The sequence below is a fragment of the Anabrus simplex genome, chromosome 2 (assembly GCF_040414725.1).
Source record: "Anabrus simplex isolate iqAnaSimp1 chromosome 2, ASM4041472v1, whole genome shotgun sequence".
In the NCBI taxonomy this organism is placed as follows: domain Eukaryota; kingdom Metazoa; phylum Arthropoda; class Insecta; order Orthoptera; family Tettigoniidae; genus Anabrus; species Anabrus simplex.
In genome coordinates, this window is record NC_090266.1 from 741,248,411 (window position 1) to 741,262,276 (window position 13,866).

Below are 13,866 nucleotides of genomic sequence, written 5' to 3' on the forward strand. Positions count from 1 at the left end.
GACCATAAAATACAGTTCTTCACATTTTCAGTTTCAACAGTGAATGCAGGGATAGTTGATACAAATACCTTGTGAAATTTCAGTGTGATCCTATCGTTTCACCTATCTAATTCTAACGCATAAGGGGAAACATATCAGGCTGTAAGGTGAATATCACTATCGCTGGCTCTCTACATATCTGCCATAATTTGAATCCTGGTCAATTTACGTGAGATTTTTAAAATAAATGTCATATCTGGAGGTCCCATCAAGACACCAACAGACACATAAAACTGCAAGTTTTCTTGCTCATTTACTTGGGTGCCATATCAGAGATATATCAGTTAGGGTTTTCATATATCCTGAAAATGCAGGATTCTCCTGAATCTTAGCTTCAGAAAAGATGTCCCACCTGAATTTTTAATTTCCTGCAAATGCCCCAAAATTTTTACTATTACTGGGAAACAAAATTTCTCTCTGTGTATATAATTTGGTGATTTTATTCATTTCAAATTAAATGAAGATTTTGTTTATTTCTCCAGTAAAGAGCAGTAGACAATATCCAATTATCACAGAGAGAGCACAGAGTTTGCGATCTACTTCCAAAGTCACAAGAAGCTCTGCTCCTCCTTTCCGTATACTTGATTTTGAGTTGAGAGATATCAATACACGCAACCAGTTCATTTATGCTTTACCTTTCTTTGCTTTATCTGTGCTGTTGAAGCTTGTATTTTCTCTCGTTTTTCTTTTTTGTGCTTCTTAGTCTATTCAATAAGTAAATAAGTGACTTTTGAAAAGTCAATTTCAATGTTACAATATAATTTTAAAGACATGTATTTTTCATTAACAAAGTTCACATCTGATAAATATGTCCAGTACTTAAAAGAGTAAATGTAAACTATGTGTAACTATTCAAACTGAAACCAGTTTTATATTATTCTCATGTGGTGCTAATTACATTATCCTAAAATATTGTCTTTTTTTAAATGTCGCACTGACACAGATAGGTCTTATGGTGATGATGGGTTCGGAAAGGGCTAGGCATAGAAAAGAAGCAACTGTGGCATTAATTAAGGTACAGCCCCAGCATTTGCATGGTGTGAAAACAGGAAACCATAGAAAACCATCTTCGGGGCTGCCGACAGTGGGGTTCGAACCTACTATTTCCTGAATGCAAGCTGATAGCTATGTGATACAAACCATGTGGCCACTTGCTTGGTATTGGTCATTAATTATTGTTTCTGCAATGAGAGGTATGAAAAGATGTATAGAATTGTTGCATCAAAATGTTGTGAATATTTACGTTATTGGTATGGCAACCATAATATGACAGATATAATGGAATAATCTCTTCAGTGTTGATGCCATTACATTGTGATGATATCAAGTATACAAAATTAATCTGACTTTGGTGCTGTCTTATAACAATAAATGAATTGCCTTAAGAATATGATGCAATAAGATAGTCCATTCACCGACAGTAGTGAAGGCAGTTTAATACTGTAACTATGAAATTGTTAAGAATATGTAGTGAGGCTTCCTTTTATGTAGAGACTAGGATAATTATCATCACACAAATGTACTTTTCTGTAGACAAATATCCTGAAAAATATTACGGATTATTGACTTAGTTCAATCAAACAAGTAGAAAAATCTTAAACAAGCAAGCCAGCTAGTAGTTGATGTGACTCTTGATATTATGATCCTAGACATGTGACCTTGAGTTTCATGTTAATAGGAACCTCAGCGATGTGGCATTAAATTTCCAAAATCCTACATGCTTTGGCTGGGAATAACACTGCAGCAAGTTTGATGAGAAGCCAGTGCCATGGCGCTCAGCTATCATACCCATTATAATAGTACATTATGCAACAAGCCTATAATCGCAATAATTAAGACATGAGTATGTTTATAAAACGAGCGAAGAGAGTTTTATAATTTCCATACGAGTGTCTTAATTACCATCATAGGCAAGTTGCATACGACTGTTTGTACTTGACGATAATTATAACTCTATTTTTTAAATATTCATAAATTTCTGTCACGATATCGCTTGACAGTTGAGTTTACGGAACAGAGCGCAGAGCTCATACCCTGCGTTATTGATTTTCCATGAGTAGATCAGAGACCTTCACAATGTCATATGTTTTCAAAGCTTTGATAGAAGGTTATCATAACCTAGATTTATTTCAAACACAAATTGTTTATTGTACAGTTGGTGAAGTGAATTTCCAGGAATGTGCCATGTGGTTGTGGAATATTGGAAGTAGAATGTGTATTGATGTTAATATGTGTGTCCAACATGTTTGATTTTGGAAACAAGTGCGAAGCTAGTGCGTTGAGCGCAGGTATGATGCAATCCTTACATAATTGGTCAAACAGTTGTATCATAATGAAAATCTTATCTTTGATTGGTGGAGAACCTGTTTCATAATGAAACTTGAACTATAATGAACCTCATTAAGATTCAGTTTTCTGGCATATAATACAGTATTTATATTTTGGCATCGTCGAGCATAAAAATATTAAAAGACCATATAGTGTTACATGCAGGAAAATGGAGACACTGTTTTGTAAATTTATCGAAAGTAACCCTTGATTCATTTTGCCTGTGTATTTTCAGAAATATAGGTTGGAGAAATGCCTGTGATTCTTTGTCTTTCACTATCCTACTATAGCACCTGATAGCCATGGTTGTAAAGGCACCAAGTCTTTTATGATTTGACACCATGGTTATCCATGAAGAAAGTGCCATCGATGCTGAGGCCCCCTTCTTGTCCCACGATAGCATCATGAACATTCTTTTAAGACCAAGGTAAACAGTTTCTAAGAGATGGTGTCTCCATGCTGCTCATTACCATGTCATCCACGATTTTGATCTGGAGCGTGGCATTGTCGTAAATATCTTGGATGAGATTGGAGTGCCTTATAGATCGCCAATGCCTACATCTCTATGGAGTCGAAGGCCTTTTGATAGTCAATGAAGGCCAAGTGGAGTGAAAGGTACTCCATTGCCTTCTTAATGAGCAAATGAATGACCTGGAGCTGATCTACAGGGCTGAAGCCTCTGCAGAACTTGGCCTGTTCAACTGGCTGGTAGAAGTCAAACTGGTTTGTCGGTTGGTCCGCCATGATCCACATCAGCACCTTGTACATGAAGGATGGCAAACTGATGGGTCAGTAATTCTCTACGTTGAAGCAGTCTCCCATTTTGAACAGCAGGTTAACCTGTACATAAGAGAAATCTGTTGTTCCTCCATGTAGTTGTTCAGTGAGGCTCGTGGAACCTCCTCCAGTGACCCTAATCTTCAGTCTCTTCAGAGCTGCTCACAATTCACTCCTGTTGTCCTCTGGAATTTCATTAGATCCAACATCCAGGATTATTGGTCTCTTATCTGCCATCAAGTGGTCTAGCCTCGAGACAGGTATTCTGTAGAGCTTGCGGTAGAAGTCCTGGGTGATGTTAGTGATGCCTTTCTTATTTCACAATTTCTCCACAGTCATTTCTCATTTTGCATATCTGCATCCTCCCACAAGGTGCATGGTGGTGTTTTCTTTGATTGATTTCTGAAGACCATAAGTTATATGAAACAGTCTGACACCCGGCTATATCAGCAAATCAAGAAACTATTCTGTGAAGCTGTATAGTATACTACAACTCAATATTAAAGATGCAGCCAAGTCTGTTTATGTTCGGTCCTTTCTGTCTGGGCCAAATCTATTCCTTCTGGTAATTCCTTTATTTGCTGTAGAATCATACCACAACCACCACCATCAACATAGCAACATAGTCACATGGTATGGTGTTTTCTTTTCTGTTTCAATTATTATGTGTGAAAAAATAATTTTGTTTCATTGTTTATACGCTAGTCATTCATTAATATTGTTACCGTATTTTTTTAACACAGTGAGAATACAAGAAGTGTATTATTTAAATAATTTAGAACTAGAATAGATGACATAGTTATAACATTAATCTTAGAGCAATGAGTTACAAATGGCAAATTCCCATTGACACAGTTTATATCATCACTTATGGACCAGTACCATGAAGGACAAAGTTCTAATTTTACACCAGAAGGAAAGAATCATATTGTTGTGGTGCAGTTTTGAATGCCACGCACAGCTCTTCCAGAACATCACAGTCAGATCCAGCTTGACAGCTCAGCGTGAGAGTCATCGGATTCTTCACTGCTGCAGCTAGGTGTAAAGGAAGCCCCTCGCCTAGAGATGAGCAGAACGCTACAAGCTGGTGAACCCTGCGGCCCAAGCATACATTGGTCAATACGGGCACTACAGGCTTACTTAGGACACCACTGCAATGTTATTATTTCTTTCAAGACATCATATTATGTGTGTGTACAGGAGCAAACTCATACTAGTCAAATAGTGTTCATATGTACTTATAAATTTTTACCGATATCTTCAAGTCTCTCTGTACATATTGTGAATAAGTAGTGTTCTTACAGAGTTGTATTTTCTTGCAGCTATCTTTCAGGTGATACATATTGTGAATAGTTTTGTTCTGGCAAACATATAATTTATCGCTGCAATCTTCATGTTTGGGCCAATGACCTTCGATGTTAGGCCCCTTAAAACAACAAGCATCATCATCAAGCAATCTTCATGTTTTCCTATTGTACATATCCAAAGTTCTCTTGAATATATTTCCTGCAGTTTACATACATATCATTCTCTGAAAGACATCGTCACTATTTTTGTAATGCAAAGGCAGATAGACTTGCTTTCTGTAATAAAAGTTATTTGTAATGTTTAGTTCCGAAAATTAATTCTATTAGGAAACAACATATATCGTTGACTGTTTAACTCAGTCCGAGTATATATAACTTCTTCCTGCATAAAGTGAGCAGTTCAACTCAGTTTATGGATGTGTTTGCGATGACTAAACAGACCAATCTTGGCATGAAACATACGCCCACACACACAATGAATGGATGCAGGAGGGCGGGTTTGTAATTGATGGAGATTTCTTGCTTGTCGCTTGGCCACTTGATGTCTGCAGCATTCTCTATCGAACATGTTTCATGATGTGTTTCGGCTGGTCCTTAAAATGCTTAAAAGGGGCTCCATGAGGTCTACTGCTGGAGCAAAGTTCACCATAACAATTTTGGCTGGGAAGCCTGGTATCACTCATGCGGTGAACGTGGCTTAACCATCTCAGTTGATGAGCGATGATTGTTGCCTCAATGCTATTTAGCTGCGCTTTGTCAAGAACTGCCATGTTGGTCACACAGTCCTCCTACTTGATATTCAAGATGTATCTAATTTCTTGCTGGTAGAAGCGCCCAAGTTTTTTGATATCATGGCGATAGAATGTCCAAGTTTCACAGCCATACAGTAGTGTGGAAATGACAACAGCTTTGTACACCATATGTTTGGTATGCAGTTTTAGATCATTGTTCATGAAGACTCTGTGCATTAACCATCCACATACTGCATGAGTCCCAAATAGACAAGATGCTTCCAAGATATGAAAAATGATCAACCTGCTTCAGTGTTGTGTCTAAGAAGGAGATACTGAACTCAGGAAGAGTTAATCCTGGGGCAGGTTATGCAAGTACCTTCAATTTTATTTTGCATTAATGGCAAGACCAAAGCAATCACATGCATTTTTAAAGCAGTTGACTGACCATTGTAGTTCTGCAGGTATTAGAGCAGGAGATGCAGTGTCATCGGCATACTGCAGTTCTGTCACCCGGGTAACCAGAGTATGTCTTTGTGAGCGAAATCTTGCCAGATTGAAAAGGCCTCCATCAAAACAAAATTTAATCTTCATGCCTAAGTTGTTTGCAGATTAATCATGCAGCATGGCAGCCATGTACAGTGCAAAGAGTGTAGGAGCAAGCATACAGCCTTGTTTCAATCCATGAGTGATTGGAAACGAATCTGATACCGAGTGACCATGAAGAACCTGTCCAGATATATCATCATGAAGAGCTTGAACCAATTCCACGTAACATTCAGGACATCCAAAATGTCTCAATATTTTCTGCATAGTAGATCTTGGTACTGAATCAAAGGCTTATTTCAAGTCATAGAAAACTAAATACAAAGGCTGCTGTTGCTTTCTGCATTTTTCCTGGAGTTGTCTAGCACAGAATATCACATCTGTTGTGCCTCTGGAGGTTCGGAAACTACATTGGGACTCAGGCAAAATTTTCTCTGAGATAACTTGGAGCCAGTTTAATAGAAATCTTGTGAGAATTTTACCTGCAGTTGGCAAAAGCGATATACAATGGTAGTCCCCACATATACTTTCTTGAAGATAGTGATGATGGTAGCATTCTTCAAGTCATCAGGTAACTTACTTCTCGAGTTTCTCCAAATGAAGAGGATGAGTGTGAATGGTATACCTCAAATTTGTATCAGTTCCAGAGGGATGTTATCAGGACCAGGAGCCTTTTTTTGTTTTAGTTGATTGAGTGCTTTGGTGAAGTCTCTGTATGTGGGTGGAACTGCCATCCATGGTTGTTGGTGCTGCTGAGGGACGTTATGAAGAAAGTCCTCAGTGACACTGGAGGCACGGTTTAGAAGAGCAGAGAAATGTTCCTTCCAACGCTCTAAAATTTCTCCAATATCAGTTAAAATGATGGAGTTGTCAGCAGCCGATGAAGATAAAATTGGACCATATATCTCCTTTATGCCAGCATAGAAGTTTTGCAGGTCACGGGCATCAGATAGTCTTTGCAGTTCTTCAGCATTTTATTGCCACTAATTATTATTGATTTCCCTAATGTGTGCCTGAAATTTTCCTTTAAGTTCCAAGAAATGTGATTTCTTCACATTGGAAGATGGATCTTGAAGATAAGATAGATGGACTTCCCATCTGGCATTGATCAGACACTTAATTTCTTCATTATTTCATCAAAGCAGTCTTGTCCTCTTTTCTTGCTCACAAAACCAATTGTTTCCTCAGCTGACTCAGTGATGACCTTCTGAAGCATGGCCATTCCTGATTTGTACTATCACTGCTGACTGGATGACTAGCCAGTTTGTTTGAGATTACATTTCTGTAATCTGTAGCAATGGATTCAATTTGAAGTTTAGAAGTATCGAATTCCTTTCTGGGCAGGTTGTGGATGGATCTTTTTTTAGTTTGCGACAGATTGAGATCGTCAACTGGCAAAAAAGGAGCTTATGATCTGTCCAGTAGCCATCGACGTTTCTTGCGGTCCTTGTAACAAGGACATCTTTTTTATCACATTGCCTGGTGATGATATAGTCAAGGATGTGCCAGTGCTTTGAGCGAGGATGCATCCAAGTGGTCTTGTAGCGATTAGGCAGGCGGAACTGAGTATTATTAATAATGAGTTCATGTTCAGCACATAAACCAAGAAGCAGTAGACCATTGGCATTACAGTTGCCAAGTCCCTCTTTCCCCATCACATTGCTCCATGGTAGTTCTCAGCAGGTTGTAGGATTGATCTTTAGCTTCTACATCAAGATCACGGGTGGGAACATATGCGAAGATGAGTGTCATAGATTAAGCTCCAGAGAGTGGGATTTGGAGAGTTGTAATTCTTTTACTGACAGCGGTTGGGGATAGCTGATAATCATTCACCAATGTGGTCTTCACAGCAAATCCAACATCATGAATGCGGTGTTCTCCTCACCTTTTCCCTTTTAGAAGATTGTGTAACCTGTGCTGAATGCTGTAAGTTTACCTTCGCTGGACAGTCTGGTTTCACTTAAGGCAGCAATATCAATGTTCATTAATCCATGCTCATGGGTGACAAGTGCTGTTCTTCTCTCAGGTCTGTTATTGTCTTTCAAATCAAGTAGGGTGAGAAAATTCCAGGTTCCTATAATCAAAGTTTTGGTAATCTTCCTTTTTATGAGCGCATAAGGGGTGACCCACTGGGTGCAACCTTCCAGCTGGCTGAGAGTGTGACTGCCGATGTAAGCCCACATTTTCTAGAGCCTTCCCCATTCAGGGTGGGCAGCGGTGATCCTAAATAGGCCTGCCCAAACACAGATGCAGGACCGGATTCCTGAGTAGTCACGGGGTCTCAGAAAGATGACCATCTCACATCTGCGGCCAACGTGCAGGTCCGAACTAGAGGCTTCCAGTTTCACCCGAAAACCTGCCTTCACCATCCTTATCCTAACGCCATTGGGTTTGAGCTGAAGGCCGTGACAACAGGAAAAAGCGCCGCTAGCAGGATTTTGTTTAAGGTGGACCGAAGCTTGCAAGGAACTGACCCGCACACTATGATCTCGGAACTATACCCTGCAGCACAAATTAAATGCGACGTGCAGGTTTTAGTACCACGACTGCAACGGACTGCCACAGACTCAAAATATAATTGAGTTGCACCTTCACAGCCAGTCTGTCTGGCATGACCTCGTCTGGCTCCACAACCACTGAGAACTACAAAAAGGAGGTTCCTCCATCCATTTTGCTGTTGGGCCAAAATCACAAATGATGGGTTCTAGTGTTATTTCCTACACTGAGGAGACCGTCTCCCTACCCAAAGGGGCTCATCTGCCCAAAGCCATTGATCCCTATGGGGAGTCATGTTATTTACCGCCATTCGACACTGTAAAAACTAAATGGAAATTCTAAGTTCCCATGGAGGGAATTAGATTCTTTTCCACCAATAGAGCATATAAAAAATCAGATCAAAAATTAGATGGATGGCTTTTCCGGCGTTTGCTCTATTAACCAGCATTTCGTCTTAGGTCTGACACTAGACTCTTCAGAGTGGGATGTGTCAGACCCTACCCACTGACGCTGGGGTGTATGCAGGTGAACTTATCAGAAGCTTATTTATGAAGCACAGTCTGATAACTGCATACGAGATATAAAACTCCACAATGGAATTAATGCCCGCCTAGCAATTCCAAATGGAAATTCTAAGTTCCCATGGAGGGAATTAGATTCTTTTCCACCAATAGAGCATATCAAAAATCAGATCAAAAATTAGATGGATGGCTTTTCCGGCGTTTGCTCTATTAACCAGCGTTTCATCTTAGGTCTGACACTAGACTCTTCAGAGTGGGATGTGTCAGACCCTACCCACTGACTCCCGTATGCAGTTATCAGACTGTGCTTCATAAATAAGCTTCTGATAAGTTCACCTGCATACACCCCAGCGTCAGTGGGTAGGGTCTGACACATCCCACTCTGAAGAGTCTAGTGTCAGACCTAAGACAAAACGCTGGTTAATAGAGCAAACGCCGGAAAAGCCATCCATCTAATTTTTGATCTGACTGTAAAAACTGTAAAAATGGATGAGAAGTCTTAGCAAATGGTCTCTTATAAATAAATAACTCAGCTAGTTAGTAAGTAAGGGAACACATCATTTCTCTACTTTTTTGTCCATGTTAGTTCTCTGATATTGAAATGTTGCATTTGACTGGCTATGTGGTGGAGTTTCTTAAGCAATGGTATACCCAGGGGCAAGACCAATTTGTCATGAAATATTTGGATGAGTACCACCGTTGCATCATGTTCGCTGACCATTCAAAGAAGAACAGAGTCTAAATTAGTTTATGTAGATCTCTAGTGCTAGAACATAGTCCTACAGGAGTTATTTTATGTGCCAGCAAATCTATTGATACGAGACTGGTGTATTTGAGCTCCTTTAAATACCACTAGACTGAGGCATGCTTATACCCACCAATTTGGCTCATAAGGTCAGAGCTCTTCCGAATGAGCTACACAGCCCAGGGCATAGAATATGAATAATAATTTACACTGTAATAGTATTTTCAGCCAGTCAAAGTGTCAAATTCAGGCTACTTATATCACACAGCTGATTGGTAATCATAAGGTTTCAGGTGGGGATATGTTAAATCTTAAAACTGTAATAACAGGAGTCACAGAGCCATTTCAGTAATATATCAAATTAACAATGTCTCTTTTATTTCAAATATACGTATATAAACACATCTGTTGTATAAAAAATATAGCTAGACATGTATGCACTGGTATCACATTTCAGAATAACAGTAAGTTAATTTAATACTTTAACAACAGCAAAACAAACAAGTCAACAAAAATGCAAGAGGAATGCAATTTTGTTTTTATTAAATTTACACAGGAACTGTCTACAAAAATAGTCACCTCTAACACTTCATATATTTGACATACATACATACATACATACATACATACATACATACATACATACATACATACATACATACATACATACATACATACCCGTACATACAAACTGTTCCTATATTGTATTTATGAAGATACTTCTTTTTTCTGCCTTTCAACTTCAGATAATGCCATCAGTTGAGAAGCAAAGTGAGGCAATTTACATGTATTAGCAGTTCAACTAATCTTCATTGGATATTTTGTAAAGGATAAACAAACAAATTTGAAATGGCAAGAATAATATTCACTTAAGAGTATCTGTAAATTACAAGATGTATTCCCATGACAATGCTTCAAGCTTTTGTCAGTGTGGGCCAAGGTTTGAATCAAACTTTTTGATGAGAATTATATTTAACCTCATATAAAGATTTAAAAAAAAAAAATGTATTAACCAATGTGACTAATGCATCCAGCTCCTTGGCTGAATGATCAGTATTGAGATCTTCAGTTCAGAGTGATGTTGATTCAATTCCCAGCCAAGTCACGGATTTTAATCGAGTCTGGTTAATTCCACTGTCTAATGGACTGGGTGGCTGTGTTTATCTGAGCACATTTCTTTCATACACAAAAAACACGACACTAGTAACCACCACAGAAACATGCAATAATAATAATGGCAATAAAAGACTTTCAGTAGTCTTAATATAATTTAATGAGAACAATTTTATATATACATATATAGGTACCATTTTACAGTGGATTCAACTTGAAAAGGCATCAGTTTTTGGTTGCTTTCCACTTGACACTCGAGACTCTGATACATCATTCGATTTAGTTAGTTTACATTGTTTTATCTCATATTTAACCATTTTCATGTTCAACCAAGTTTTATCTCTTAATGAGCACACTCAATGTGTCTAATATTTACTGATTTTATGCTAGTAAATTTTAGATTGTAGTGAACATCTTAGTAGTCCTTGAAATTTCTTGATAATTATTTATCAAAATTGCCAAAAATGTTTGGATCTGATAAGGGAACTGAAAACATGATAATGTTGACTGTGTGTTCTCTAACCACTGACCAGTCCATTGTCTTCTTTGTCATCATAGAATATCTTCAGCTGTCTCCTCCCTGCTTAGAATTTGGTATGCTGGGTCACCTTTGTCGATGTCTAGCCATTGTTCAATGTGATTCTTACTGCAAATTTCACCAGCCTGTTTCAAACTTTCCAGGAAGTCAGAGATTTCCAAACCTCCAGAATTGCATTCAGGGTCTTTTCCACTCAATAATTTATTTTAATTATTTTCAAAATCTGAATATATTTGCTGAAATATATCCATTAATTCCAAAGTCCATTGAATCAGAGACTGTTGAATAGAGAGTATACATATACAAAAATTTAAGGAATCTCTATATTTATAGCAAACGGTAGTCTAATATTGACTGAATTTAAATACATTGCAGTGAATATCTTAGTGGTCCTTGGAACTTCCATTAGAGATTCATTGACTCAACAAGTTTAACAAATTTATATCGGGTGTTAAAAAAAAATTAAATCATGGAATTAAGAGGTTCCTCCTTTTGCGGCTCACCATTGCTGTTATCTTCAGTGTTTGCTGCCTTATCACAGTCTTTGATCTTCAGTATTTTCTTCAAGATGAAAAATGTAATCATAGGGATTGGAGTCATTATAGCAACAGCCACTGGAATCACTGGAATGAAGAAAAGTTCAAAGTAAATATGATACTGTTGATGATTTTATTTCTCATAAAATGTCTTATTCATTCACTATTTATTTATGTATGTATGTATGCATGGATGTATGTAAGTATGTGTTTATTTATTTATTTATTTATTTATTTATTTATTTATTTATTTATTTATTTATTTATTTATAATCATTATGGAAAATCCAGCAGCTCATAAGACAGGTGTAAGAGAAATTCACCTTCACATTCCTAACAATATTAAATGTATCACAAATTAAGCTGAGCTGTAAAACAGAAAATATTATTTGATAAATAATTGTTATCAACATAGAATCCATAATGTTCCATGCCTTGAATATGATGAAATTTACAATGGAAAAACCAGCTGGCAATAAGTAGACTTAACTGAATGATATTAAAAAGAAAAAATGTCTGGTTGAATATGTAGTGTCGTGGTGCCCGTTCAAATTTTGTGTACGCTGTGCAAACTTCTCAAACATCACAGACTGAGCCGGCATGTGATCAAGTGGCCAGCCTATGTCACTGCTGCACCAGAATATGAAAGGAAGGCAGCAAGCCAAGCAGGCAGACTGCCACCCTGTGGCAAACCCTGAAATGCAATCATGGAATGAACAAATGGGCTCTGTGCGATTATAGGGACATACTGAGAGGCTCAGTTAGTTAGGGGTAGTTAAAGTATGGACTTATGTGGATAGACTCTTAACACCATACTTCAGTGCTCAGTGAAAATATCGTAATTATCAAACAGTACCTAGTTTTCTTCTCCTTTTAAACTGCATATGTGTTAAGGGAATAGGGAACTGGAAATCAAGTAGGGATGGCATAAAAATGTTAGTGCTCAACTGTAGAAGTATTGTAAACAAAGGAATCGAATTAAGTAATTTAATAGATATACACTTACCAGATATTGTAATAGGAGTTGAGTCATGGCTGAGAAATGATATACTGGATGCAGAAATATTCTCACGGAACTGGAGTGTGTAGCGTAGAGATAGGATAAGAATAGTACGAGGGGGAGTATTCATTCTCGTGAAAGAAGAATTTGTAATCTACGAAAAAGTTAAGGACGAAAAACATGAAATTCTGGGTGTAAGGATCATTTCTAAAGATAATAGGCAACTTGATGTCTTTGGAGTGTACAGACAGGGAAAGGTTGCGCTGATGCTGATTCAGAATTATTTGATAAGATACTCAGCTGTGTTGGAAATGATGTGGAAAGGAATGTGATAGTAGCAGGTGATCTCAATTTACCAAATGTCAATTGGGAAGGTAATGCAAATGATAGGAAGCATGAACAACAAATGGCAAATAAGTTAGTATGGGAAGGGCAGCTGATTCAGAAAGTGATGGAACCAACTAGAGGGAAGAATATTTTGGATGTGGTACTGGTAAAACCAGATGAGGTCTATAGAGAAACCAAAGTAATACATGGTATTAGTGATCACGAAGCTGTTTTTGTCATAGTTAAAAATAAATGTGAAAGAAAGGTATTAAAATTAGGACTAATAGGCAGTACCATATTGCTGATAAAATAGGCATGAGGGAGTTTAAAAAAAGTAAATATGATCGCTGGAAAATGGTAAATAAAAATGTAAACAGATTCTGAGATGGGTTTAAAGCAGTTGTTGAGGAATGTGAAAATAGGTTTGTACCTTTAAAGGTGGTAACGAATGGTAAAGATCCACTATATTATAACAGAGAAGTAAAGAGACTAAGAAGAAGGTGCAGGTTGGAAAGAAATAGTTAGAAATGGCTATGGAAGGAAGGAGAAATTGAAGGAACTTACTAAGAAATTAAATCTAGCAAAGAAGGCAGCTAAGGATAACATGATGGCAAGCATGTGAAATACTTATTTGATTATTGTTTGGTTGAAGGAGCTATACCAAATGAATGAAGAGTTGCTATAGTAGCCCCTGTGTATAAAGGGAAGGGTGATAGATATAAAGCTGAATATTACAGGCCAGTCAGTTTGACATGCATTGCATGTAAGCTTCGGGAAAGCATTCTTTCTGATTGTATAAGACATGTTTGCGAAATTAATAACTGGTTTGACAGAAGGCTGTTTGGGTTTAGGAAAGGTTATT

General features: G+C 37.7%; 1 protein-coding gene across 2 annotated transcripts in view; it reads right to left on the reverse strand.

Annotated features, from left to right (window-relative positions):
- The window catches only part of LOC136864425 (ileal sodium/bile acid cotransporter), a 138,071-nt gene that overhangs the window by 20,421 nt on the left and 103,784 nt on the right, over nucleotides 1-13,866 (reverse strand). The window contains exon 6 of one of the 2 annotated variants that reach the window (XM_067141410.2): nucleotides 11,645-11,764. In XM_067141410.2, coding sequence (XP_066997511.2) covers nucleotides 11,645-11,764 — 120 coding nt within the window. Of the gene's footprint in view, nucleotides 1-10,745; nucleotides 11,765-13,866 lie in introns of those variants that run through there. The other variant, XM_067141403.2, reaches the window with a different exon arrangement.